Source organism: Panicum virgatum, chromosome 7N (assembly GCF_016808335.1).
Source record: "Panicum virgatum strain AP13 chromosome 7N, P.virgatum_v5, whole genome shotgun sequence".
NCBI lineage: Eukaryota > Viridiplantae > Streptophyta > Magnoliopsida > Poales > Poaceae > Panicum > Panicum virgatum.
The window spans coordinates 32183831-32211683 of record NC_053151.1 but is presented as its reverse complement, the minus strand read 5'-3'; the positions used below and the strand labels follow the sequence as shown (position 1 = coordinate 32211683).

Here is a 27853-nt window from a genome sequence, read left to right as displayed (position 1 = left end):
AACCTCCTCAAAATTCACTTGAGATCAGTCCACTATTCATATCCATAAATGACTGCTTTTGGCTCAGTTAATGATATAATGCATAAAGCAAATCCACGCGTTATTATCGAGGAACAAACAGGATGCATCAAATCGAGCAGATGGCAAAAGTTCTGGGGTAAAAACATATACACTGAATGTTATAGCAACATTGGAAATTCTGTATGGCTCAAAATCTATGGTACTAACTTTAATTCAAAAATAAGTGTTCTCCATGGTTGGACATTTGGACCCGACTTTCACTTTACAGGATATACTAAGGATACAATTTTTAATAGTTCAGAGTCACATATGAAATTAGGAATATGTGAGTGATGTTATCAGGAGACAAGAGCAAAATAACTCAATTAATCAAAGATAAAGAGTGCTTGTTGCTCACCAGCATATTTGGTGCCTCTGAAGGTCCATATATCGCAGCATACATGCGGAGGATATTGAAAGTATTGTTCATCACATCATCCTACAAAACAAAACAAAACTTAACTACTTAAATAGATAGGCTTACATTAGTACAACAAAGCTTGAGTGACAACATAAGTAGCACAACTTACCTCATAATCATACCTGCAAGATATTCAAAACAAGTCATTGATGTCATAACTTGTAAAATAAAACAAAGATTTTTAAGTACAAAAAGGAGATACAAAGTTTCAATGTAATTTGATTCTAATTTCTTTTGTTATTTAACAGGGGGGAGGATTCATGATAAGTAAAGCAGAATTTTGTTAGTAACAGAACCATCGTTCCTAGTTAGCTATAACATCATTGTATCATATCGAAAAAAATGAGACACAAACTCTACCTCCATTTACTTAAACCCATACATTACCTACAGAATTTAAAAATCAGCAAATCGCCAATGACATGTTTTCAGACATAACAGATTAAGAACAAATGCAGTTCATACCATTCTGTGTAGAATCTGCCATTATGCATGTATGAGTAAGATTCAGAGCATACTCACAGGTCATCAGATATCTCAACCAAAAATTCTGAAACTGACAAGAAGTCCATATGCAATTCATTGACCTAAAAAGTCAACAACAAAAAAAAGGATCCAGGTTCTAACAACACAAATAGGACTGTAGGAGTATAAGTAATGAATAAAACGGCACCTACCTGCTGACCAGTTAGCTGATACATCAAGAGATTAAGAACTCGATAATCAAATGATTTGACATGGATTGCTTTCATCACATCATCGATTGAGATCTAGATAAGAAAAAAATATATATTGAGCACCACATTTGAGTTTGCCAATAAGGGAGGGAAGTATTTTTCTATGAAACAAAAACAATAATATATACCCATTTTTCATAAGTTCAAAAATTGGGGGTTCGGTTTTAGTTTATGTTCTAAGAGACTGTTATTTAGCATCCATCAGTTGCTCCTTGAAGTCAACAGTGTACAACTTTGCCAAGAAAATAAATTGATGGATCCAGCAGATCTGATGAAATTCAAAAGATGATCTAACATACTACAAATCGATATTATTGGATACTTGGTTTTAAATTACAGCAAATAGCATGCAGCACAAGAAATGCCTCTACATACCTTCTCATTTCTTGATAATGCTTGGCAGAGCTTCCGCTCTAAAGACCAGTACTGAATGCCTGATTCGAGTTCGGTCCGCAATCTAAAAAAAGGAGAAAATAAAGTGAGTAAATTACATCAAATATTTGTTGATATTTTATGTATGCAAAAGTACATAGAGGAGATAGTTCCAACCGATCTGTCATTAACCCCTGACACCGAAGAAGACCATTAAGGGGTTCAATCATTTGAGACAAGGATGTTTCATCAAAGACTTTTTTCTTCCTTTCCAACGCCTGTATGGTAAATAATGTAGTCATTATGTAGATCAGATTCAACACAAGTATCTTCTATATCTTATTTAAGTAGATAACAAATCAAATGTCCAAGTCTTACTTTTGAAGAACTGCTGTCGTCTGAGACCAGATCCAAAGAGTCCTCATTTGAAGCATCTAACTGAAACAAGAAATTGTTAGAGTTTACTCAATGAGAAATGGAAGCCGTAAGAAGAAAGGTTATAGCAAATTTGAGAAGTAAAACCTGATATATATAGCTCTCTGTGAAAGAAAGAATAGGTAGATACTTGAAAACAGATTGTGGGTTGTTAACGTCCAGTCCATGAAACATGAAGTACGATCTGCACTGTTTTTTTCAAGAAAAAATAATAACATTACCAGAACTTCCCCAGGATAGATTCATAACCAAGACGGAAAGAATGAATACATCCTTGAAAATTAAAAATTTACAACACTACATGACCCAGTTTCTGTATGACTTGTAAAGAAGCAGGAAAATATATTTCATGACCATTTGCATAGTTTTGACATGAACCTATTTCCTCTAAGCAGTTTCAGTTGTTTTATTAAACATACATTCCAGTATCTCAAATGAAAGGCAGTATGGAAGTGTTGCAAATTTGCAATTATGCATTTTAGGCTAATAACGACCAAAAAATACATACAAAGTCTTCAAGCGTAGACTTGGCTCTTGTCATAGCATCAAAACCAACCATAGGCGCAGCCTGAATGGTTGATTTGTCAGCCTGCATCTTGAACTTCTTATTTGGCTGTAGTAAAGCTCCAGAAGATATATCTGGATCAGCTGCATTTGAAAGGGTCCTAATGTCTTATTAGATTGTAGGTCCAATCAACAAGAAGTTTTCCAGATAAACTCATAAGGTAAAAGGCATACCATCTATGCAGTTACTACCTTCCAGACGGGATAGATGCTGCACTTCTTCCATAGTATCAGGAGTAACCTAATAAAAAAGGTCTCAAATATAATTTTATGCATAGCAAAATTATAGATGTAAGAATAATGAATACGGAAATGGGAAAACGTCAGTAAGATTACCTTTCCTAACATCTCAGAGACCAATAGGAACTTCTTCTCCATGCTGAGAGAATCAAATGGTTGCACCTACACAAAAGAGTCTACGATCATCAAAATAATTTTGAGGTTCTAAATGCACTTAATGTCCCATTTCAAAAATCACAGGAACACTTGACAGGTCAGCAGGGGAAACTGAATTCAGAGCAACAAGGCGGAAAAGTAAGCAAGCTAATGTGATGAATCAGATCAAAAAAACAAAGATAGCGAAATAGCTGAAGTGTGTTACCAAAGTTAACTGATAATTCTGAAAATGTCAGGTAACAATAAGGCACATCAACATGCGATAAATTATGTAAAGCACCTGAACTGCTCATGAACATTGGGGCAAATCAATCATCAGCAAAATTAAATCTCCAGTTGCTGTCAATTTACAAATTTCGACGGACTATGCCTATACTGGCTGTAAACGCACTCCACACGAGTACAAGTACAGATGTTGCTTGCCAAAAAAGGAAAAAAAATCAGACCGGGCAAGAGCAAGCATCACCAATCACCAGCAGTTACTTAAGCACAGCATCGATCATCATATCAAATCGATCGTGGCTCACACTACAACGGACTCCGCAGGAAGAAACACAACCAAAATCGTCCTCATCGTATCACCCCATCAAAATCCAAAACGAAAAGTTTATACGCGCATAAACCCTTGTCCTAACCTAACCAAAACCCTCCGCAAGGCCACCAGCACACAGCACACCTGTACGGACGTTCGCTAGACAGGCAACACGAGCGCACACAGCAGACACATCCGAGTCGGTTGAGTCCGCGGAGACGGAGGGCGAGGGGCGTTGGGGCGGGGGAGTGGGGGGCAACGCACCATGAAGAGGAGGAACTGGGCGAGGAAGCGGTCGGCGCCGCCGCCGCCGTCGCCGCCGCCGCCGGAGCCGGTGCTGCAGAGGCCGCGCGAACTCATGAGGGAGAGCACCCTCTGCACCCTCTCGAGCTCCAGCAGCGCCTCCATTGCTGCCGCTCCCGCCTCTCGCGGCCTCGCGCTCGGTTTGATTCGGTTTCCGCTTCGAAATTCTCGGGTTTTTGTGCAAGCAAAAATCACGAAGAAATGGGGGAAAGGGCAAGGAAAGCAAATAAATAAAGGGAGAACGAGGCAGGGGTTGGGCTTGGGCCTCGACGAGGGAATATGCAGTTCTGGGCTTAGATTTCCAAAAACCTTGGATGAAAATTTTCTCGAGCTGGGCTTGGGCCAGACGGGCTGCAACGAGGGATCAAAAGGATTGTTTTGGGCTTAACGAGCATTCTAGTGCCGTTACTTCGAAATCTGGAACCTGCAGCCTCAGGAGAACATTCAAACTGTGCGTAGCTATTAGGAACATGCAAATCTTTAGCACTCGTTCAAAACTAGAGCGTGAACCATTTCTGAGACACGTCGGCAGCGCATTGCCACGCTGGATTCCAGGTCCAAAGTCCAATCCAACCTCACGCAGTGTGTGTGTGTGTGTGTGTGTGTGTGTGTGTGTGTGTGTGTGTGTGTGTGTGTGTGTGTGTGTGTGTGTGTGTGTGTGTGTGTGTGTGTGTGTGTGTGTGTGTGTGTGTGTGTGTGTGTGACAGTGTGAGCCGGTGATTCTCTGTCCGTGACGACCGGTTTGGGACCGGAAGACGAATTCGCAGAGCAGAGCACACGCCACGAGCGTGATTCCGGGCCCAACCTGCCAACCTCCTACTCCATCTGCAGCTCCGCACCGCGCGACTGCCCGACTGGTCCTCCCTCCGCTCGGTTTCTGCGAGGCGACGCATTCCCGGGCTGCCACTCATGTGCGTTGCGTTGCCGGCCTAGGAAGCAACAGCTGACAAGAGCGGAGAGCTGCACGGGGGCGGTGGTGGACTGGTGGTGAGCACCTGGCCGAACTGGAAGCTTGAGCCAGCATGCGGTCGGCTCCGTTGGTTGCTTTCTCGGAGAAGGAAAATTGTGCGGCGGTGCTGGCCACCGCGCTGGTATTCCGTCGCCGTCGACCAGTCGTCGTGCGGCGATCGCAGCTTGCTGCAGCCCGGGAAAAATTATCATGACATAGTAGGAGGGCGAGATACCTGGCAAAAATGTTTGCCAATTTACTGTACTTCTTTTTTACATCTACCTTTGCATACACTTTTCGACGAGTTGCGCTGTTGCTTAAGAACGTCGTATGAACATCGGTAAAGAAAAACGTGGCCTTGTGTTTTCCTCGCGCACAACGAGGCATGTGATCCTGAGCAAAACAGAGACGGTCTCCGTTTACTTCATTCACAGTGGAAGCAAAGAGTATTCAATTGCAGCTTTGTCTAAGTAAAATCACATGCAAAAGTTTTAAATCTCCTGCTATAGCTTCCGCTATAGACCGTTATAGCTGTTTATGCATGGTGCTGCTATTTGAACTCACGTGTAATTTAGCCGCTATAGCCCGCTATAGCCTCATTTAGCCTGCTATTAGCTGTTTTCAGAGTCTAGCCGCTAAACCCCTTAGCCCGCTATTTAAAAGCTTGATCACATGGGTAGGGCCACTTTTGTTAGCCCGCTATTTAAAAGCTTGATCACATGGGTAGGGCCACTTTTGTTTTCTCAAGTCAACACATCTTCGAACATTACCGTTGCACGACAATGCCCATTTTGTACGTAATAGCGAGAAGAGGTTACGCTGGCCTCGCGGCAACAGCATGTGTTGCGTTGCGTCAGGTTTTAGCTCCACGCTCGTGGACAAGATGTGTGTGGAGTAGCTGTAGTTGTGACCCTCCTCGAAGAGAGCACCAAAAGAACAGTCGACCAAGCCCAATAACATTGCCAGTGTCTGAATGGAAAATGCAGGTGGATGGCGCCCATGTGCTGCCAAACCCGGCCGGCACTAGCTCGATCATCGGCCTATAATTGCGGGCGTTACGACATGTCGGTTTCGATTTGGTTCGCCTTGGTATCTTCTGCAATAACGAGGCCATCAGCACGTTTGGTTCTTCGAAACCCTCTTCTTCCCCCGATTTACCATCCGGGCACCCGGCCATCAGCTCATCATGGCTGACGCTCCGCCTGTGCTAATCCTTCTTCCTTGCACACCTAAAAAGGCGCAATGACTTGGCCTGCTCATTTACCCCCGGTCGCGCCCCGAGCTTGATGCCGTCGGTTGTCGCCCCCGTCCGGGCCGGCCTCGAACTCCACGATTTCAACGCGAATCGGGTCTGGCAATCGGAGCTCGCCTTGTCTCAAACAGGAGCACACTCTTCAGAGCAGAGGAATTCCTCTCTGTCTTGTTTTTCCCCTCCGAAGAGGAAGGTGGAGTGGAGGACTTCTTTTTCTTTAGGTCTACTGCGATTAGATGTTAACGTGCAAAAAAACATTTACGAAGTTAATAGCAGAATCACCATCCATCACATCCCGCTGACCGGTTCACCGGGCTGTGGCCTGTCGTCGAAACACTCCGTGTTAGTGTTATCAGCAACGATTCCACTGAAGAGCTTGGACCCGCCTACCCCGTTCAACGATCCGCAGTCAAGCTCGCCGCCGGCCGCCCATTACCGGTTCACCGCGGCGCGTTCCATCAACCCGCACCTGAAACGGGGGCGCAGCTTCTTCCACGCAAGTTTTCCCGCAGCCCCACCAAATCCACGCACGAGTCGAGTCGTCCCCGTCCGTCCCCGGCGCGCGCTGGACGCCGAACCACCGCGCCCCTCCCCCGGCCGTTTAAAACCCGGCGCTCTCCACGCGCCGGTCGGGCAGCCGGCAGGCAAACCCCCCATGGCCCATGCACAGCCAGTGGCGGTGCCCGATCGAAAAGAGAGAAAAAAAAAACACCAGCCAAAACCCCCCCGCAGGGACCGAGCCAAACCCCACCGGCGTTGACCCCCTCCCGCACGCCGCCCGGGCTCGTCGCTTCGCTGGGATCCAGACGCACGAGCGCGACCCTCCTCCCGCGCCCTCGCCTCCTCCTCCTCCTCCCCGCGAGTCCACGACCCGCCATGTGCGGCCCTCGCGCGCGACGAGGCGCGCCCGGACAGGTAAACAAATCCAAAGCCGGCTCCCCCGGCCCTCTCCGTCTGTTAATCCCCACGTCTCCACTCCCGCGGCGTCGCTGAACCTGAACCCCACTTACCCGCTCCTCCTCCGTTTCCTCCTTCCTCCTCCCCACCCGTCCCTCCCTCCTCCGCGCTCGGCGTCGGCGGTGGCCCGGTGGTATTAATTGCGCCATGTTGCGCGCCTCCTTCTATTCCGTTCCACTCTGACTGGCACGGATTTCTTTTCCCGGCCTCGGAGTCCGCGCCGCCCCCATCACCCCCCCCCCCCCCCCCCCCCCCCCGCGTGCCCGAGATGCTGTCCGCCAGGCCGAGGTGAGACTCGAGGACCTGGGCACCTGGCTGCCCCGCCCGCCCGCGCACGCGCACGCGCCTGCGCCTTGCCTTCCTTCCCTCGGTCGCTATAGATCCTTCTTTCCCGACTCGGCTCGGGGATCTCTCTCCCTCCCTGTTCGGCTGTTCCATTCCCGCTCGCGGCGTGCGGCGTGGAGCCTCGTTCTTTTATTGTTTGACTATTTAGCCCGGGAGGCGATTCGGTATCTGATGAGCTGGGATTCGCCGCGCAGATCCGGCTCCTTCGAGGCCGGGCTCAGGGCCGCCGCCGCTGCCACGGCAAATTCGTCCGCCTCCTCCAGGGAGCAGCACAAGCAGCCGTCGTCCCCTCGTCTCCACCGCAGCCGCTCGTCCGCCGGCAGGCCCTCCAAGGCGTCCCCGTCCCCGGAGGTAAAGTAGTGTGCACCGGCCTTTCTGTGCCTCGATTTCTCACGTTACGTTATCTTACGTTACGCCCAAAGCTGACGGCTTTGGGAATTCTGAATGGCGCGATCACTCATCGAGTAGGGGCAGGTGATTAGTAGGTTGTTGTTTCTAACGGCGGCTCTTGCATTGGCGGTGTGCTGTTGGGCAGAGGCGGCGCGGCGTCGGCGGCGCCGGCGCGGGCGCGGGCGCGGGCGCGGGCGCGATGCAGCAGCAGCGGATGGCGCAGCTGGAGGAGGAGCTCCGGAGGGAGCGCGAGGAGAAGGTGCGGGCGCTGCGTGAGCTTGAGGAGGTCAGGAGGGACGGCGAGAGCGGGGCCAAGGGCGCCGCGGAGAAGGTGCAGCTGCTGGAGCGGGAGGTGGACAAGTCCAAGGAGTCGGAGCGCAAGATGCTCGAGTCGCTGATATACCAGACCAAGCAGCTGGAGCAGGCCAAGATCTCGCTCGAGGAGGCCAAGCTGGAGATCGCCGCGCTGCGGCAGGCCAACAAGGGCCTCGAGGCGGCGGCCCGGCGCGGCGGCGCCGCGGAGCAGCGGAGCGTCAGGGACCTCATGTTCGGCGGCGCGGACGAGGAGATCAGGGTCCTGCGCAGCGAGCTCCGGACGGCGATGCAGGGCGAGGAGCGCAGCCGGAAGGCCGCGGACGACCTCTCCGTCGCTCTCTCCGACGTCACCATGGAGGCCAAGCAGGTCAAGGTCTGGCTCTCCGAGGCGCAGGCCGAGCTCGAGGCCGCCGGCGCCGAGGCCGAGCGGCTGCGCGGGGCGCTGGCCGCCGTCGAGGCCAGGCTGCGCGCCGTGTCCGCCGAGCACGAGCGGTGCAGGCTCGAGGCCGAGGAGTGCGCCGCCGCGTGGGGCGACAAGGAGCGCGTCCTGCTCGACTGCGTGCGCGCCTCCGAGGAGGAGGTCAACCGCGCGCGCCAGGAGAACACCAAGCTCGTCGAGTCGCAGCGCGTCATCCGCGACGAGAACGCGCGCCTGCGGGACATCCTCAAGCAGGCCGTCGCCGAGGCCAACGTCGTCAAGGACTCGCTCGAGCTCGCCAGGGCCGAGAACGCGCGCCTCAACGATGCCGTCGCCGACAAGGACGGCGCGCTGCAGAGCCTCCGCCAGGAGTACGAGTGCGTCAAGGTCAGCGAGGCCGCCGCGCAGGGCAGCCTCAAGGAGCTCAACAGCCTCCTCGCCGCGACGACCACGGCGTGCAGCACGCCCGCGTCCACCAAGACCGCCGCCGCGCCGGACCACGGCAGCAAGAACGGGACGCCGCAGTCGGCGTCGCAGCGGTGGATGGCGGACAAGCCGAGGACGCCCAGCAGCCGGAGGTACTCGATCGGCGAGCCGGGCAAGCTGAAGGGCGGCTTCTCGCAGTCGGCGCGGATGGGGAGCCTGAACCCCAAGGAACGGGTGTTCGCGTCGCTGAGCAACATTGCCGACCTCAAGTCCGCGGCCGACGCGGCCATGGAAGGCTTCGACGACGAGTTCGATCACATCGACGAGAGCCACTACGCTGACATGGAGGATTCCATGAAGCACAAGAAGAAGAGGCCGATATTCCGCAAGTTCGGCGATTTGTTCAGGAGGAAAAGCTTCTACAAGCCGAATTTGGCGCCAGTACACACACTCTAAAATTTTTTCAATGTTAATGCTTGTAGCTCTGTTCTGTTCGTCTGAATACCCCAGAAATGAAAGATTATTTGATCAGATTGCGTGCCTTTTCTGCTGAAATTTCAATGGCTTCAAAAACCGCTGGTATCTTCATTTTTTTCTGCTGAAAGTAAAAAAAAAGTTTATAGTTATGTGGCTCAATGGCTGACACAATGACTGAAAAAGGTCGACTATGAAGGTGATGTAACAAGAATAGGAAGAAGTCACGACTTTGGATACGCTTGCGTTTTCGGACTTTTAGTGTCAACTTTTTTGACAATTCGGTTTCTAGAACCACGAAGGCATAAGCAAGTCAAATTTTGCCGAAGGCCGCCATTTGTCTGTTCAGATGTTAATTAGGACATAATATTGTGCCTAAACCCTAACGACAGTTTCATATCCAGTGTTCTCCCTGAATTTTCTCAGTTGAGTGGTATAGTTACACTATAATTTTCGGAACTACTCTCGACGTTGAACTACTCACATGATATGGTATTCCTTTTGGAATCTAGCAATGTAAATTTTTGAAAGTGGCATGCTTTGAATCTTCGCCAGCAGTCCTTTCAGTACAGAAAGCAACCTCTAACTTCAGCCGAGTTTCATGGATCCAAACAAAATTTGATCCAACGTCTTTTTCAGTGAAAACGTCACACAAATTCCGGTTAACTATATACACAAATACAAGGGTTCGAAACGGAATGGACCGGGATAACCTGTTGCTAGCATTGTGGATTGTTTGGTTTTTTTCGAAACCCATCCGCCTATCAACATCACTATTGAGCAGGCAGAAAAGAGAGCATGCCATTTAGTCTTGCTCCATGCTTCGACAGATCAGGCATGCTCACCAGCCACCAGGGTTTTCTTAGCATTTCATCCAGAAAAGGCATTTTTGATCGTTCCCACAGTTGCGAAAAGACGACGCGCTCGCTTCTGCTTGAATGGTGGTCGAGCTCAAATCACGGCGCATGGCTCCTGACGTAAACCGAGCGAGTTAAGCTTTGTGCCCCTTTGATCGGTGCTACGGAAACAAGTAAAGATGAATCACTTTCGGTGATGGCTTCGACTCAATGATCCATCGATAATTCGGCTGTCGGCAGGTGATCGGCGCCTGTAATCGCAAACAAAGTTGCACGGTTGAACTCACTGCTGGCCATTCTTTCTCCAACAACTCAAAAGGATGCTGCGATGAGGAAGACTTGAAAGCAGGCATGCACACTGCGTCGCTCATGATCCTGTGCCCCGTTCCCTAAAGACTCGATTGTACTTTCAACTAGCCGTCCAGGCCTGGCGAGACTGAAAGCCTTGCAAGAAAAGCACTTCCAGTGAATGGGGAACCATGAATCATGACTCAAGAATGCGGGGGGGGGGGGGGGGGGACTGTGGAGAATACGCGATGCTGCCACTGACGGGCATTGTGCCGAACACCTTTACGTCGTTTCTTGAAAATCGCCGGGTACGGCGTTTCCAAGCAATTTAAAGGCAGTGAGGTCGCCTAGGAGCAAATGCTGTTGATACATGCTGAAGGCTCCCTGGGTGCCAGTTTTGTTTTTGTTCTAGTTTACCTGAGCGCGCCTCCGTCGAGACCTCGAGTAAAAAAATTTGACCAACCGAGGAGCAGCGCGTGACCAACCGAACACACGATAAAAATTTTGATCGCATTTGAACTGAACAGTGCGCTGACCAACGGGCTCCGAGCGGTTTCTGCCACGTTGATCGTCTGTTAATTGTGATCTGTGGAAGTGGAAGTGGAAGCAGAGGCCGCGGGTTGGTCGGACTCGGATTTACCATTCTCATTTACTATCAGACAGCACATTGGGAGCACGGAGCGCTGGCGCCACTACCATTGCCAGGGCGGCAGGCCTGAGTGCCCTTGGGTTCGACTTGGAGCCGCAGCCAAGGCATACAAGAGGTCAGGATGAGCGTGTGACGCTCGGGATGTTAGTGGTGCCGTCCATGTCCCTGAGAATGATACTGGGTGCACAATTCATGGTCTGAAACTCGAAACGGTCAGGCTCACAAGTCACAGGTCTGACCTAACCATAGAACACGCGCAATGAGCTTGAACATATATATATATATATATATATATATATATATATATATATATATATATATATATATATATATATATTGAAATTAAACGAGCTTGAATATCTGGGCTGGCGGGAACTTGTCCCCCAGGATGACGGCCGGTGGTGCAGGTGGAGGCCACAAAACTTCAGTCAGAATCTCAAAGAAGTCCAGAAGGGGGCTAAGCAGTGAACACAGAAGGGATTAAGGGCTCATGGCAGAGCAAGGAAGCTGAGAATATCAGAGGAGCGGTCCACCCCCACCCGGCCACCCGGGTCTGGAACTCAAAACACGGGAACGATGGATAAAGAGGAAATGGTCAGATCAGTCAGCCTGGCGGGTTGGTCCGGCACGCGGAAGCAATTGGAATGGAAGACCGGCAGCCGGTCAGTGTATGGGTAAAATTGGTCGTGGCGCGTGCCAAAAGGACGACGCTTTCGGGTCTTTTTAAACGCGACGGCAGCCTTCCCGCTCTGCTCCCCGCGATGCTGCGACTCAGCGGCTTGCCGGCCTGCCGGCCGCCAATGCTGTCCTGTCGGTAATGGGCTGCCGCACAGCTACAAGCTTCACATGAGGACAGTGAGACTGACTCCAACAAGGAGAGCCATTTTGTAGAGCCAAATCCACATTTGCCTAGTATACACAGTGTTTTGCGTTTCCTTCAAATCGCGATGTCTCCAACAGCAAGCGCATTTCCCCGTCGCTTCGCCGAGCGTGCCGCCGCCGCTCGCCCCTCCGCGGAGCTTGACGCCGAGCGTGCCGCCACTACGCGCCCCTTCGCCGTTCGTGCCCCGCCCGCTAGCCTTCCGGATCCCGCCACCCCGCTGGAGGAGCTTCGCGGGCGGAGGTGGAGTGCGCGGTGCTGGGCGAGGAGGCCAGTGGGCTCTGTGCACAGGGGACACGAGCAGGCGCGGCCGGCGGCGGAGCACGTGCGGGAGGTCGGCCTCCGGGACGCCCACCTCTTCCGTCAGGAACCGGAGCGCGGCCGCGATGGTCTCCGCGGGCACGGACAGCAACTCCGGGCACATCCCCGCCGCGTGCCGGAGGTCCGCGGGCGGCACGCCAGCCGCGAGCAGCACCGCCGCGGCGTCAGCGGACACGGGCGGCGACGGCAGCACGGGCTCCCGCGCCGGCAGCCCCAGGATCGACGCGCCGCCCCCGGATCCACCCGCCCCGGAGGACGGGCCGGCGGCGGAGGACCCGAGGATGCGAGCTCGCGGCCGCCATGGGCCTCCGTTGCTCGAGCTCCAGGGGGCCAGCGCAGAGAGGAAGGGAGGGGGGCGGCGGCGACCGCGGCTACAGCAAGGATGGGGCGACGCCGAGGAGGGGTCGGCGGCGACCGCGGCTCGCCTGGCCCGCGGGCTCGTTTGCCTTCGAGGAGAGAGGTGATTCATTTTTACCTCAACTCTCTCCTCGCGAAGCAAAATGCGTCGCCTATTGGACCTCCGATCGGCCATGCACAGTGCACTCGCGGAGGCATATATGCATTTGCATATGATTGTTGAAGTCAGTCTGAGATCTTGTTTAGATCCCAAAATGCAAAATACAAAATTTTTATAAATTACTTGTATAGTGTACTAAATGTAGTCAAAAAATAAATCGCATTACACAAATGGACTGTAAATCGCGAGACAAATCTAATGAGCCTAATTATGATGTGATTAGACACTAAGACCAATCTCAGTGGGAGTGTCATAGGAGTGTCATGGACATTAAATTTACTAACATGTACCAATAATATGAGGAGAAAAAAGAAGAGTGTCATAAAATGTGAGAGGAGTGTCATCACCATAACACTCCACTGGTACAGTTCTCAAATTTCCAGTCTTGATAACTGTGTCGATGACACTCCCACTAAGGAGGGCCTAAATCGCTACAGTAATGCTACAGTAACATGCTATAATAATGGATTAATTAGGCTCATTAGATTCGTTTCGTAGTTTACAAACAAAATCTGTAATTAGTTTTGTGATTAGTCTACATTTAATACTTCAAATATTGAAAATTCCCCTTCAAAAAGGCAAAATGCTCTAAACACACCCTGAATTGGCCTGATCTGCGGAGGCATGGAACAAGCCAGCTTTGCAGGGCTGTTTATGAGTGTTGATTTCAATGCCGCCAAGAGAAGGGCACATCGACACCACAGCAGGCCACAATATACAGAAACTCAAAAACCTCAGCACAACATAATGAAATCAGAGCTGACACAATAGAACCAAGTTCATAACTTGCTTAAAGGTTCAAAATTCAGATAGAGCCTAGATACACCACACACATCAGGTGGATGGATGAAACCAGCACTTAAGATGTATTAGGTACCAAATGATTAAACTCTAAAACATAGTAAGATTGCAGCAGCACCTAACCTAGCACCACGAACGAACACTATTACTATTCAGAGTTCAAAACACTGAAAAACACTGACAGATGTTAAGCACCCACATCGCAAAGGCAGCTGCATCAAACAGATGCACACCAGAGCAGTGAAACTAAGCCCTCTCGCCGCGAATCCTCCTAGCCAGCTGAATGTCCTTGGGCATGATCGTCACGCGCTTGGCGTGGATGGCACACAGGTTGGTGTCCTCGAACAGACCCACCAGGTATGCTTCCGCAGCCTCCTGCAGGGCAAGCACCGCATGGCTCTGGAAACGCAGATCAGTCTGCACAAATACACAGCAAGAGGTTAATATACTTCAGAACTGTGGCATCTCATGACTGATCACAATTTAGCAGTTTGAATACAAATCTCACCTTGAAATCCTGGGCAATCTCCCTAACAAGCCTCTGGAATGGAAGCTTCCTAATGAGCAGGTCAGTGCTCTTCTGGTACTTGCGGATTTCACTGCAGAATCATGAATAAATTGAGAATTTGCCAATTTGGCAGAAAATCATTTCAGTAAGCACAATACTAAGTCAAATGAATAATATTTTAGTATTTCACACACCGAAGAGCAACAGTTCCAGGGCGGTAACGGTGAGGCTTCTTCACTCCCCCAGTTGTGGGCGCAGACTTACGGGCAGCCTGTCAAAGAACAAAGTCACATAGTAAATAACCATTTTGCAAATAAAACTAACAGAACGAATGCATTAAATTCAGATTTCTATAATTATCCAACAGGGAACCCTAAAACAGAGTAGCCAAAGATCATTTTCTTTCCATATCAATGATAAAGTAAAGTCATTGTGCAGCATTAATGAACATAGTAACAAAAAAGATTGGCATAAGACTGAATATACAAACCTTGGTGGCTAGTTGCTTCCTAGGAGCCTTTCCTCCAGTGGACTTGCGAGCGGTCTGCTTAGTACGAGCCATGTGTCACTAAGGTCTGGTTTACATGAAAACAGGGGGAAAAATGTAATCAGTAAATTGTCAGACAAACTCTAGATTGCTCATGGCGAATCAGTAAATTCACTTTAAATCCCATAAACCCATAGAATTATTCAGACAATGTTGATATGCTTATTATATATATCTAGACATGATCATTCATTTTACAACTATCAATGAAAAAAGGCCAATACCCCCAAAATATAATGATCTCCAAGTAGAACATGGCAGGCACAAAAAAATCTCAATCAAATTAGACAGACAATGTAGCCAGACTGCTATCCCATACCACAAATACAAAAACCTACTCATCTTCAGGTCTTCACTGCAAAATATGAGCATTAATAAACTGATGGTTCTTTTTAATAACCTAATTGGAGCCACACCAGAAGCTCTATATCATTACTAAATTTCATATATGTCAAATTAACAGGTGGCATGGGGTCAAGCCGTGGATTCAGCAAAACAATTAACAGAGTGCATCAGCGTCAGGATGATTCATTCAATAATAAACAGCTGTTCAAATCACATTTCAATTAAATATTAACGCTAGTTTAAGTGTATCCAACATTATTAGAAACATTACTTCATCATTTAAGGATAGATGAGTAGATGGGTAAAATCATCAGCAGAAGGTAATCAGTCGAATCTCAGTTCCAGAAATTATTCAAATGACGAACACATATATAAACCAAATGTTGGATGCACGGAAATTATTCCATTATCGGTACTGCTACAGGTACGTGGAATTAAATACTTGCAGCGAACTATCGATGCCCAAGCCGGTTACGAAACAAGATTCCCAGCTACATAGATCGGTAATTGCTTGATAACAGAATAATCCACACTAAATTAGCACAGGCGACCACAGGTAAACAAATCAGGATGAGCGAACCAGAAATCCCTCCAAACAATCCTAATCGCCAAACCCTAATCGAATTCGCGGCGTCCCCCGCCCTTTTCTAATCACCAAAGCGAGACCAGCGAATACTCCACCACAGGAATCGGAAATTCGAAATTCGGGATCGAGAGAGAGCATGATTACCTCGAGCGCCTCCCAAATCAGCGGAGAGTGGTTTGCGACCCGCGAGGCTTTTTTCCCCAAACTGAGATTAAGAACGGGCGATTAGAGGCGGCGGTTGAGTGAGGTGGGGCCGTGGGGGATTATATATGGGGACGGGCCATGGCCGTGGTTCAAACGGACGGCAGGGATCGGGCGCTTTTGTGCTTGCTCCGCGCGATCGGACGCCCCGCACTGGCGGTTTTGCTGCGGCACGGATCGTGGCTGGTGAAACTCGCTCTCTCATTGGCTCAGACCTGGAGGACGGGGATAATAGATTAGTGTGTTCGATTAGTGGGGGTGTCGAATAGGGGGACGCCGTGTACGGTGGAGATTCCATGTACGTACAGGAGAGGCGTGTTTTGCCCAAGTTCACCAAACCGTGGGTAACCGGTCCGGCCCGATTCCGGTATGAAACCGTCTAAATTCAAAATTTAAATTTAAATTTAAAAAAATGAAAAATTCTCAAAAAATTCCTAAAAATACTTCAAGTTGCGACGAATCTAATGGTGTCAAATTTTCTCAAAAATTCGTTTGTTTAACATACTTCTCGGGCATTTAAAGTTAAAACAAAAAAAGAAAAGGAAAAAATGAGACGGCCCATTAAAGCCCACTTGGTAAACCGGTCAAACCGGCCGGTAAATCGGTCAAACCGGCCGGTAATCCGGTCTAACCGGCCGGTAATCCGGTCTAACATGCGATTTTAAATTTGGATTTGAATGCAAACCGGTCAAACCGGCCGGTAAACCGGTCAAACCGGTCGGTATACCGGTACGAACCGGTTGAACTGAGTTTTTTGAAATTCAAATTTGAATTTGACCGGTTTCTACCGGTAACCAGTCAAACCGGTCCGGTAAACCAGAACCGGATGCCGGTGGTTAGGTCCGACCGATCGGGAAATGAAACCCTGGTTTTGCCACGGAACGAGGTGCCGCCGTGCGGCCGTGTGATTGAAGAGCCCAATGAGGGCCCAGAGTGCAGCCAGCCAGGGTGAGAAAGAGGACCTCCGTGCCGACCTGCTAAGATTTTTAGTCTACCACTGCGCCCAGCCGAGCCGAATAAGGCGGTTTTTTATTTTTATATTTTTATTTCTGTTTTTTACAAAAATATATTTTCGATTTGGAAAATTACAGAAATATACCCCGGCCGCCCCGCAGCCGGGCGGCAGGGGCTTATCCGCAAAAAAAAGACGACAAAAAATTGCAGACAGGTCCTTGGGCACGGGCCGCCCGGCAGCGGGGCGGCCGGCCCCTACCCCTATATAAGGTGTTGGCTGTCCCTCACCCCCTCATTTGCCTTACTAAAAATCCAGATAAAGATTGATTCAGTTCAAGAGTTCATCGAGTACCTCCAGATAAAGATCTTTGATCTAAAATGCAAGGTAAACCATTACGAGGAATTGAACGAGGGTAACAAAGACGACAAAGATGATGATACCAGTAATGCTGTCGCTTCACATGATGAACCATGCACTATTCCTTACTACAACTGCCCTTGTCACAAGAAGAAGAGCACTGCCCCTCCGGCACCACCGCCTGCACCACCTGCAATGGGTGGATACTGCGGAGAAGGCTCAACGCAGTTTGCTACGTGGGGGTACGGCTACTAGGACTACCTAGTGCTAGTCACATGCTGTATCGTTGTGTTTGTTGTGTTTTTCTAAATTACCTAAGGCATGTTAGCTTAGTTCAGAATCTGTTTACCGTAGTTGCAACGGGTTCTGCCATGCCACTGCATGTCTGATGTGTGTTTCATTAACGTTGTATTATGATGTAATTCATATGGTTTACATTGTGTAATGCAGTTTTTAGTTCTTAATTCTTACCGTTATATTTGATGTGTGGTTCACAGTATTCTAGTCTCCTGAAAATGTCCGAAAATATTAAAGGCAAGTTCAAAGATTCACTATATTGCCTGTGCGTGCGTGGCACCTCGGTGCCGTGATCTGTGGCGCCAAGACGTGTTATCTCGGCGCCACATATTACAGCGCCGACCCCCGGGGTCTATTTCTGCAAAAAGTTACAAAAAGAGCACAAATGTGAAATTATTTCGTAAAAAGGGCTAAATTGCAAAAAAATAAAAGGTCGAGAAAGGATGTTAAGTTTGTTAAAAAAACTATAAATAAAATAACAGTTGCACTATGTTGGATCCGGTTTAAACAACTCATAGGTTTACGGTTTTGGGTATTGTAAGAATAAATCCGTGCTCATAAACCCAACGGGTAGGACTTTCAACTTTGTACCCATTAACAAATCTACGGGTCTAAAAGTTGATTCAAACCTATGCTCTAATGGAATAAAATCTCATCAGATTTTAGGTACCATTGCCATACACAAGGAAGATAACTAAGGATGGTGATGCAGGGACTGAAAAGAAAGATGTTTGGTTTAATGTATAGACAGATATCACAATTCTTACAATGATATTTGGATAGTTGTATAGGTCTCGCATGTGAGACTGACAAGTAGGCTCGAATCAGATGCAATATATTCATCAAGTTTATATGAGCAGAGACAGTCAAGTCGAGCGTATCCATCGAATGAGCATTAGTGTATATTTTTGCATCCATTCATACAAACAACAAAACACGTTTTTCTTTTGTGATCCACAGGTGTAAATAGAGCTCATGCAAGCAACAAACATATCCTAGTGTGCCCGATAGAGGTTATCCTCTCAGGAAAAAGAAGTAGATGTTACCTTTGGTGTTTGCAGTAGTTGTTATCAGGTACAACCTCCTGACGGTTTCAGGCTGGTGCCGTATTTGTTGTCGGCCGCCTGAACTGCCCGTATGGCAAAGTAATCGTATTGACATCTGGGGAGAGGTCGAAAATTATAGATGACTATCGGCTAACCTGGTACCAGCAGCCTATCTGCTAACCTGCTGGAAGGCTGACAATTTTACACTATCTGCTATTAAGCTTGGTATTTCCACTTGCCACGCTTGGATGGCATCAGTTCCTCTTCCTGGCATTTCCGTACATTTTGGTTGTATGATTGTGCTTGGCCATTTGGCCTGCTCAAGTGGTATACAGCCAAAAGGAAGCTGTCAGGAAGGTATTGGCAGACAGATCCACGGGGAGCTGTATTCTTATGATTGCTTGGAGAACAAATGAGCCGGCTCATAACAAAATAAACAATCAGACACAGCCAGCCACCTCAGGGCATCGACTTCATCACTTCACTATACCGTTGCATAAAATGAACACAAATGGACCGATTTCCTTTTTCTTTTTCCTTTTTTGTGCAGAGTAACACCAGCATGCCATGTACTATTCAAGTACGTTTGGCCTGCCTCTTCTCGGTTTTCAGCATCTCGTCGTCAGTAGGCTGCCGCAAACCGTCTGTCTCATGGCAGCACTCCATTATCGATCAGCTAAAATCTGAGAACCACCACTCTGCACCAAGGAGTAGTATGTGATGCTATTTTCACAGTGTGGTCGTTTTAGTTTCGTGCCTGAACTAAACTTAATCTGCTTTACCTTCATAGCACAATTCCTCATTTGACAGAGAACAGAGAAAAGGGTGGAGAATCTGATCTTTCTCTCCCTCCCCCCATTCCCCCTAGCTGTCTCTGTCTGACTGTCTCCTCTCTTTGCCGATCTTTTTATTGTTGGCGGCAGGGCAGAGACAGGTGAGGCCGTGAGGCATTGAAGCATCTTTTGAGATGACAGTATTCTCTTTATCACAACGAACCCCACCCCCACCCTCGCTCGGCCCAACTCACGCACATGCCCCCAGTGGCGCCGCGAGCACACAGGGTCCACCTGGCATGTGGCCAGCACCGGTGATAAACTGTCATCACCAGGTGAAAAGTGAAACCGTGAGCGGCTTGTAGTTTACATTACTCCTTCACCTGTCGTTAAGACAGATCGGTGATTGCTGCGTGCGGCACCATTGTTCGTTTGTTCTCCGAGGTAAAAAAAAAGATCTTTCAGACATTCAGATTCAGTCAACAGTGCGGTTGCAACTTCTCGTTTGAACTTTTTTTTTTGAACAAACTTCTCGTTTGAACTTTGAAGGATAACAACACGGAACGGTTTCGTTTCAAAAAAAAAAAACAGCAACGGAACGGTCAGCTGACACGCGGGCTCACGACACCCGACGGCCCACATTCCAGAGACCCTTGGCCCTTGTGTTCATATGTAGTATGTGCCCACGAAGCAGAATGGATTTTTTTTTTGTTTGAAGAAATGAAGCAGAATGGAATCTGTGGTTAGAAAGCTCATCAATCATCGCGGATCCATTAGTGCTAATTACTCATAATTTCCGGCTCCTGAGCGTAATTCCAACCGCGAAAACCTCCCAATAATGGAATGGAGGTTGAGACGTGCGACGGTGCGAGGCACCGCAAAGGCAATCATGCAGGCAGGCAGGCAGGCGAAGGCAGAGGCAGCTGCATCGGCGCTGTCCTGCGCAGCGGCCGCCGCACAGCCAGCCTCGGCGGGCTCGCGCAAAAGCTGCCACCTTTATAAGCCCCACGCCTCTGCACGTCCTCTCCCCGCGCGCACACACACTCACGAGCACACCAGGCAGGCGAGAAGCGCGCCTCCCGTCACGATGGCCGCTTCTCACCTCGCCGTGCTCTCCGTGCTCGCCCTCCTCGCAGTGGCCGCCACGGCGCAGGCGCCCAGCGGCGCTCCCGCCGCGGCGCCCAAGGCGGCCCCACCGACCCCGGCCACCCCGCCGCCGGCCCCCGCGCCGGTCGTCGCCCCGCCCACGGCGGCCCCGGCCCCGGCCCCCGCGGTCGACGCGCCCACGCCGTCCGCGGCCGCGCCGGCGCCCGAGGCCCCCGTCTCCTCCCCTCCGGCGCCCACCCCCGACGCCGCGACCCCCTCGCCCTCCGCCGAGCCCGGCACGTCCACCGGCGCAGCAGCCGGCCTCCGCCCCGCCTTCGCCTTCGCCGCCGTCGCCGTCGCCGCGGCCGTCTACGCCTTCTAGATGATCCAGGGGTCCCCAACTCCCCATCCTCTCCTATGTTTCCTTGATCTCTCGCTGTCTTCTTGCTTCTGTTTGTTTACCGTCCTCACAATTGGTGTATCTTCCTCGTATGAGCTGTTGTAATTATGATCATTGATTTAATTTATCCATTCTCCATTCTCATTCTTAGCATGGTGTACTTCCATAAGCTTTAACATTTGGTTTTTGCTTCCTGGACTAGCTAGGCAGTTTCAGAGCAAGAGATTCTAGTGAGCTTATAAGAAAGCAAAGACTCTTGGCGTGGTGCTTGACTTGGGCTATGAAATATAGGCATGGGATTTGCATTTAGACATAGGATCGAGATAGCCCAGTGCCATATGAATTAGTAGTACTGATTTTTTTTGTTTTCGAAAAAAAAGAACCAGTAGCAATGACTTTACTTGCATCAAGGTCGCCCACTGTCAAATTACCAATGGTACTGAAGTCCCTCTGAAGATTCAGAGCATGCCAACGTCCAAACTCGCGGCCTCGTGTCGTGCGAGACCTGGTTTTCACATGAATGTGGCACCTGCTGATTCCAGAGAACTTGATCGGTCGCACTACAGACCGCTGGATCCGGTTCGGACGGGCCAGGAGAACGGAAACACTGTTCACATTCACTGGCCTGCCTCTACCATAGACAGATCGTTATAGCGAGGACTAGATCCTGGTAGGGGAGGGGATGCATGGATCAGCTTGTTGCTTTGTCAAATACAAATCCGCACGAAATGGCGATCGGCATGGCAACTGCGCGTTCGCTCGAGTCCATGAGCTTAACTTGGCTCGAAAATGATCAGATCATGGAAAAGAAATCCATGCACATCCGCACATGTGCTCGAGGGCCTGGTCCATCGCCCCTAGCACGTCGTACAGTCTGCTTCACTGTGTGCGGCGCGGATCGCCCACCAGACCAGGCTGTCCCACACTCCTGTAGCCCTGTCCCGTCCCGTCCCCCTATCTCGTGAGCTGGCCGGCGGTCCCCTGACCCGGCCACGACCCGCCGGACGGCAGCGACGACGAGCCAAGTAGCCCCGGGCCCCCGAGCCGCCGCCGGCCGGCCCCTGAGCTACAGGAAGGGGGAAAAAACTCCTACGCTCGCGGGCTGCTGCGATGCGTCGTGGTAGGTAGGGCCGCGGCACGCCCAGGCTGGCCGGCCCGATCAGGTGACAGCTGGGGCGCTTGATTTGACGGTGGAGCGAGAGGCCGGCGGAGAGCCGGAGAGGGGCGTGCTCGCATGTGCGCGCCTGCGGGGCTGGGTTGGGTTCCCGGCTCCTTCGCCCGAGCGCACGTGCCCGTAGGACGCGCTGCCGGCGTCGCTGCCGCTGCGGCGACGGCGCGCCATGACCTCCCAGCAACGCCCATGTGGCCATGTGGGGCTGCGCTGCGGCGCCGGACGCGCCGCGCGGATCAGGGCCGTTGCCTTGCATTGCTTGGTTGGCGCGAGCGCGAGCTCTGGCTTCCGTTTGAGTGCCATGTGTCGCGCGTCCGCTGGGGACGCGAAGATCTCAGGGCCTCTATTTTTCTCTTCTAAAAAAATATTCCATCTTAATCAGCATGATTCTCTTCTTTATATTCAGTTTCTCCGCACCCATCCATCCTCTATATCAACTACCCGAACGTGGGGCCCACACATCATACTCTGTTTATTTTTTTACCCCGCGCCCTTCCTCCTCTCTCCCGAGCATGCCTCCGCAGCTCCGCTCTGCGCCTCCTCGCCGGCACCCCCCTCAATCTCTCTCCCCCTCTGCTCCGCTCGGCTCGGCCGGCAGCAGCGCGGACCGGGCCCCGGCGGGCGGAGTCCGGCCGGGTGGAGACCGCGGGGCGAAGCTGGAGCTCCTGCTCACCGCGAGCGCCGGCCTCGGCAGCGGAGCAGTGGAGGGCCGCAGCGGCTGGAGCTCCAGCCGCGAGACTTGCCGCCGACCTCGAGCTTGCCACGCGGCGGCTCACCTCCGCCATGTCGCCCCCCCCGCCCCCGCCACTACCGCCCACACCGCCGCTTGGAGGGAGAGAGGACGCCACCGTGGCCCTCCTCATCGCCGCGCGCGCCACCGCGGCCCGCCTCGCCGCCGCCGCCGCTCGCCGCAGCGCTCGCGCCGCGTGGGCCGCCGCCGCCGCGTCTGAACTGCTGCTCCATCCCTGGCCACTTGTACGGTTCACCATATGTCAAACGGTCTAATGACAAACAACGGGATTTTATTTGGTTTACTTCCAAATATTGGGATGTTAAAATATGGGTAAGTTCATAAATTTTGGCACTTATTTGGTTGAAGGCAAAAAACACAGCGTATTTAGACAAATGTTATTCTAAACTTGCTAAGGTTTTGATAAAAAAAATTGGCATGCCCACATTTTAACATACCCACATTTTGGCATGCCAATATTTTGGCATCCAACCCGTTTCCCCAAAAAAAATTACTGTTTCAAAAAAATATTTTGGCATCCAACCAAGGATGCCCTTTATACCAAATTAGAATCCGTTTTTTAAGTTCACCGATGAAGCCTGTTTCTGAAGAAACTCTTCCAAACCGTTCTTTTATCGTTTCACTACAGTGACAGCACATGAACAAAAATATATACTAGTATTTATTGACAAAATCCTTGATTGGTTTATTTGGCTTCGATGGCGTGGTTCCTTTCGGCGACCGTGTACAAGCACATGACAAGAAACGACGCGACGAGCTTCGATAAACATGCGAATGGAGACAATCGCTCGCTGGTTCTCTCTTATTTCTCTCCTCTCCTTGAGCTCCGTATATATCTATACAGTTCTTACTTCTTCTTCTTCTTGTCCTTGTCGATTATTGAATCAACTATGGAATCCATCTCTTCCATTATCTCATCAACCTGCTCAACAAAGTGAGAGAAATGGTTACATCTAGTTCGTATATATTGGAAGGTGTGCTAATAATGCCGCGCAATTTATATGCAAGCAAACTCTTCCCCACAGGCAGGGCCAGGCCCCCCGTATAGCTCCCAAATTTACATTGGAAATTTGAATTTTGATTAAATTTTTATATAAATTAGTATGGTTGGCCCTCCCTAATAATAAAAAAACAAATTTCTAGCTCCGCCCCTGCCCACAGCGTAAATAAAATGGTTAGTGTTACCAGCAGGGGCTATGAAAATGTGGTTAGCTAGAGAATTAGTAGTAAATCGAACATATGGAAGAACAATTATTCCACTCCTCAATGTTCACGAATCACAACGGTACGTCTTATTCTGCGTGACCAGCATCACATGGATCATGTGTCGTACGTGACGGTCGAACCCGTTGGAGGAGCCTCCAAGATGGAGTCGGCGTGAAGTGAGTGCAGACCAATGGTGGAGGCTAAATCAAAATCAGCAGAAGTGATCGCCCTCCATGGGCGCACTACTATCTTTAACGCGGCGGCTAGATCACAGTGGAGACGGATTTTGCGGCTTGATTGTGGCTAGCTAGCGCTGCATGCAGGGGCTAGTTCAGTACGAGTGGTGATCTGGAAGGCATAAATGACAACACGAGTGGTGATGATGACAATGGCATACCGACTTGTCACTTGACGGTTTTGTCTCTCGGTGGTGGTGTGCAGTGTGCCAACGTGTCAACCGGCTGTCCGTGGTGTGGGATTGTGGAGTGGCATTGGACAAAGATGTTTAGTAATGACGAGACATTACTGTGTGATATATGTTGTTTATTTAAGTTGTTTGATGTCAATGTATTGGCTCAGCGTATCTCCACCGGATCATCATTCTCCAATCCAACTACCATATTAGTGTAAAAATTGTGCTCCAGCAGATTCCTCTTGTCTTTCTGATTTTTCCAATAGTTATTAGGACAAACTAATGAGGTAATAACTTCACTGCAGCTGGTCGTAATCTTACCCGTACTTACACAGCCTTTGCATAGATTATCTCAATAAGGTAGACTAGACACACCACGTGGAATCATCAGATTATCTCATTCTCCCTATAGTATAGCGCATTAAATTCTTCATCGATAGCTATTCAACAGGAGTGGAGAATTTTTATCTGCCACGGCAGCACATACAAGCAATTTTAAAATTATAGTTCTTGACCCGGTCATCAAGTTTAAATTCTGTACACAACATATTTCTTTCAAAAGGACTCAAAATAAGCCACTTGCATATGTTTCGACAATATTTTTCAAAGACACATAAATTATTTACGTGGATTAAAAAATATCAAGATAAATAGGTAAAAATGAACAATTGACTTGCTGAAGTTTCCTATCACTAATTATGCAATAAATACCCACCTACCCCAACATAATTCTTTGCATCATCCACTAATCACATCGTCCAAATGTCACCAATGTCCACTTAACTAAATTCAGACGAGTCGAGCAACATTTTTAAAGAGAGAAACAATTTTTTTGCAAAATTCATAGCAAATTAGAATACCTAAAAAGCACTCTCTCACATGAAAAGATATATTTAAAATATAGTGGTGTGGGATCTTGTTTTGAAGTTCTTACTGAAATGAGCGCAATTGTGTCACTGGATTTTGATTTGAACGCTCAATTTTGAAAGTACGTTTTTTTTTAAATTGTGTGCATGCACACGCCTATTTGCTCTCTTTCTCCTCCTTACATATGCATGTATGTACTGATATCAATCATCCTTTTTCTTTTCTCTCTGTACCCATCGCATGTATGCAGACACCTTAATGTGTTCTCTAGTAAAAAAAGAACAGTTGTAGAAGCAACTCTTCCAATAACCATGAAAACATTATTGGGACAACCCATGATGGTTATTGAGAAAGATTAATCGAGGAAGATGCTCTTATTGTAGCAGTTTAGTTGTTTGTTTTCATTGATTATTCTCTTTTCAGTATAATCAACAGATCCCTTACCCGGTTGCTTAAGAAAAGCAGCGGGCGTAGTCGAAGCCTCACATACTCATCACATAGCAATAGATTGCGCAGTTAAACTAACCTTCTCGATCAGGGCCTCGGCTTTATCAGCATCTTCCTCGATCTCCTCCGCGACCGCCTTAATCTTCGATGCTGCCTTCTTGAGCGTTTCATTGCCGGGGAACCTGTCGGCAACCTCGTCGGCGATCTTCTCCGTCTCCTCTGCCACCTTGTCGATCACCTCGATCGCCACCTCCGCCGTCTTCTCTATCTTATCTATCGCCAGCAGATTATAATTGCAACAAAAGTCAACTCATGCTGTCGAGAACTCGAGATGATTCCAGAAGGCGCTGAAGATGTATGATCTCGGGCATACCTTCCATCGCTCTGAACTGTCTGTAAAGAGGCACCGCGAACACGATTGCACCAACCAACCACTGGGCCCTGAGAAGCAGAGGGTTTCGGACGTGAGAAAGCTGTTGATCATGACACAGATCCAGAACACCTGAACTAACAGATCTTCCCTCACCATGGAGGAATGCCGGGAATGGGGAGGTTTCCGCCTGACGGAACTGGGCTGGGAGTACTTCCAGGGTCAGCCGCAGAAATTCTGAAACGAAAAACAGGTGAAATTGGCACGCAGCCTTTGTAGCTTTTTATTTTTATAAAAAGAAATTGTAGCTGAATGGAACCAGCACGTGCCGAGGCCCATAGGCCATAACATGTTCCTATGATCAAGTCTGAAGAGACAAAGATGCGCCTTACCGTGTCGCTGATCCTTTGATCGGCGGGAAGCGGGCGCTGTTCATGCCTGAAGAGTTCGTCGTTAAGCCGCCAAGACCTCGCCGTCGTCGAGGGACCGATGCGGCGATCGCCGGTTTGTTCCCGCAGCGGCAAGGAGAAACGACGACCACCGAGGCATGAAGTGCCAAAGTTTTGGAAGGAGCAGAGGAACTGAGCGCGGCCATGGGAGGATCTAAAAGATTGCAGGTTTCCTCTACGTCGCTGGAGCTGCTACTGCTCTCTCGTGAATGTCAGGCAAGCTTAGCTTATTGCTCGGGCCTCGGGGCCTCGGGGGCAATTTGCTTCTGCTGCTTTCTTCTAAAACTTGGTATGCCTGGGCATAAAATCTAGGCCCTGCACCAGCTTTATGTAGCCGCCAAACTGGAACGGCGTGACTCTCGTGGTCGTGGCAAGGGGGTAGGCCTGACGATTGATGAACACTAACTAGCTAGGGGTCCCTCGCGCTGTCCTTGGTCCTCTCGTGCGGTATCAGATCGTACGCAGTCATCACGCACGCACGTGCCGGTAGGGTGCGCTGCATGACCTGCTTCGGCGGCGATGGCGATGCCCTAGCTCGCAGCAGACCCATGTCCATGTGTGTGGTGTGGGTCGTTGGACGGCGACGCTGATCATCAGGATCAGGGCCGCCGGCCGCGCGGTTGCTTGCTCTTGCTCATGGCGCGAGCGCGAGCTCTGGCTTCCGTTTGAACGCGCGTCAGCTGGGTTGGGGAGTGGGGACGCAAGATCCGAGCAGCCTGCTGCTGCAGCTTGGCGTCTCTATGGGTCCGATTCGTGAGGTTTGGCCGTATAGAACATGTCGAACATGATACTTGCACCCTTCACATCATAGGAGTGAAGACGGCCGGTAAATAATTGGATCCTCACATCATATAATTGGCATCGAGCCTGTTTTCCCCCCTACAGCTTCGGAAGGACAAGCGGAAAGGTTTTGACTCTCTCTTTGTCTTGATCGCTTGGCAGCTGTGGAAGAAGCGCAATGCACGGACCTTCCGTGGCGTTGCCCTACAGCCGTCCATGGTCCTTCGGCTCATCCAGCTCGAGGGAGAGAACTGGATTGCGGCTGGAGTCAAGAACCTCAGTCGTCTCTTTTGCGAGGAGTAGCCTTGGGTCTCTCCCTCCTAGGTTGTTTTGCTTTATGTAATATAGCTCTTAGAATCGGTTTGGCGTCCTAGCACGCCGGTGGGCACAGCTTGCCGTGCGTGGTTGTATTTCTCAAAAAATTTTCCTTTTTAATATAATGATGTGCAGCTCTCCTGTGTGTATTCGAAAAAAGGGGCCGGACCCTGCGTGTAATCTATTATCTTATTATTTGGCCAACAAACGGAGCCTCCACGTCCGCTCTCAAGGTCTAGAAATTTCCACATTAATCGAAGAAAAATAGAAAAATAAAAATTACCCATCACTGTCATTATGATAAAAATCAGCCTAAAATACCCCT

The 27853-nt window shown here is 49.6% G+C and overlaps 5 protein-coding genes across 16 annotated transcripts in view; 2 read left to right on the top strand and 3 right to left on the bottom strand.

Annotated features, from left to right (window-relative positions):
• LOC120680828 overlaps positions 1-4025 on the bottom strand; it is a 30423-nt gene extending 26398 nt beyond the window's left edge. For 9 of the 11 annotated variants that reach the window (XR_005677816.1, XR_005677817.1, XR_005677815.1 and 6 more), the window contains exons 1-12: positions 3782-4025; positions 2926-2991; positions 2764-2830; positions 2534-2673; positions 2113-2214; positions 1969-2028; positions 1768-1868; positions 1594-1675; positions 1159-1251; positions 1004-1068; positions 591-603; positions 419-499 (exon numbers count right to left, since the gene is read on the bottom strand). Coding sequence is in view for 8 of the 11 variants with exons in the window: in XM_039962388.1 (XP_039818322.1) it covers positions 419-499; positions 591-603; positions 1004-1068; positions 1159-1251; positions 1594-1675; positions 1768-1868; positions 1969-2028; positions 2113-2214; positions 2534-2673; positions 2764-2830; positions 2926-2991; positions 3782-3925 (1014 nt within the window). In the remaining 3 variants the exon portion in view is untranslated. Of the gene's footprint in view, positions 1-202; positions 296-418; positions 500-590; positions 604-1003; positions 1069-1158; positions 1252-1593; positions 1676-1767; positions 1869-1968; positions 2029-2112; positions 2215-2533; positions 2674-2763; positions 2831-2925; positions 2992-3781 lie in introns of those variants that run through there. The other 2 variants (XM_039962394.1, XM_039962390.1) reach the window with 2 other exon arrangements.
• A 3201-nt stretch (positions 4026-7226) lies between these two features.
• Positions 7227-9403, top strand: LOC120683777 (WEB family protein At4g27595, chloroplastic-like). Of its 2 annotated transcripts, XM_039965859.1 has the most exons (3): positions 7227-7266; positions 7518-7674; positions 7859-9403. In XM_039965859.1, the coding sequence occupies exons 1-3, from the start codon at positions 7247-7249 to the stop codon at positions 9326-9328; spliced, it is 1647 nt and encodes a 548-aa protein (XP_039821793.1). In that variant the 5' UTR covers positions 7227-7246; the 3' UTR covers positions 9329-9403. The 2 variants fall into 2 exon arrangements, with proteins under 2 accessions (XP_039821793.1, XP_039821792.1); XM_039965858.1 differs by having other exon boundaries at positions 7266-7674.
• A 4203-nt stretch (positions 9404-13606) lies between these two features.
• LOC120682165 (histone H3.3-like) lies at positions 13607-15946 on the bottom strand. Its single transcript, XM_039963933.1, has 5 exons — positions 15790-15946; positions 14658-14742; positions 14362-14438; positions 14168-14258; positions 13607-14076 (listed from the first exon to the last, which is right to left on the bottom strand). The coding sequence occupies exons 2-5, from the start codon at positions 14727-14729 to the stop codon at positions 13906-13908; spliced, it is 411 nt and encodes a 136-aa protein (XP_039819867.1). The 5' UTR covers positions 14730-14742; positions 15790-15946; the 3' UTR covers positions 13607-13905.
• Positions 15947-20361: 4415 nt separating this feature from the next.
• Positions 20362-20742, top strand: LOC120681160 (arabinogalactan protein 1-like). Its single transcript, XM_039962688.1, has one exon. The coding sequence runs from the start codon at positions 20362-20364 to the stop codon at positions 20740-20742; it is 381 nt and encodes a 126-aa protein (XP_039818622.1).
• A 2521-nt stretch (positions 20743-23263) lies between these two features.
• Positions 23264-26746, bottom strand: LOC120682727. The gene is made up of 5 exons (XM_039964726.1): positions 26377-26746; positions 26141-26221; positions 25988-26055; positions 25694-25887; positions 23264-23604 (listed from the first exon to the last, which is right to left on the bottom strand). The coding sequence occupies exons 1-5, from the start codon at positions 26577-26579 to the stop codon at positions 23530-23532; spliced, it is 621 nt and encodes a 206-aa protein (XP_039820660.1). The 5' UTR covers positions 26580-26746; the 3' UTR covers positions 23264-23529.
• Positions 26747-27853: the final 1107 nt, after the last annotated feature.

Coding starts and splice junctions, on each gene's coding strand:
- LOC120682727 (XM_039964726.1), bottom strand. CDS start 26,579: ATGGCCGCGCTCAGTTCCTCTGCTCCTTCCAAAACTTTGGCACTTCAT. Junction 26,222..26,376: donor ATCAAAGGATCAGCGACACG/GTAAGGCGCATC, acceptor TTTTCGTTTCAG/AATTTCTGCGGCTGACCCTG. Junction 25,888..25,987: donor ACAGTTCAGAGCGATGGAAG/GTATGCCCGAGA, acceptor TGCTGGCGATAG/ATAAGATAGAGAAGACGGCG.
- LOC120683777 (XM_039965858.1), top strand. CDS start 7,495: ATGAGCTGGGATTCGCCGCGCAGATCCGGCTCCTTCGAGGCCGGGCTC. Junction 7,675..7,858: donor AGGCGTCCCCGTCCCCGGAG/GTAAAGTAGTGT, acceptor GCTGTTGGGCAG/AGGCGGCGCGGCGTCGGCGG.
- LOC120682165 (XM_039963933.1), bottom strand. CDS start 14,729: ATGGCTCGTACTAAGCAGACCGCTCGCAAGTCCACTGGAGGAAAGGCT. Junction 14,439..14,657: donor GGAAGCAACTAGCCACCAAG/GTTTGTATATTC, acceptor GTTCTTTGACAG/GCTGCCCGTAAGTCTGCGCC. Junction 14,077..14,167: donor AGATTGCCCAGGATTTCAAG/GTGAGATTTGTA, acceptor GTATTTGTGCAG/ACTGATCTGCGTTTCCAGAG.
- LOC120681160 (XM_039962688.1), top strand. CDS start 20,362: ATGGCCGCTTCTCACCTCGCCGTGCTCTCCGTGCTCGCCCTCCTCGCA.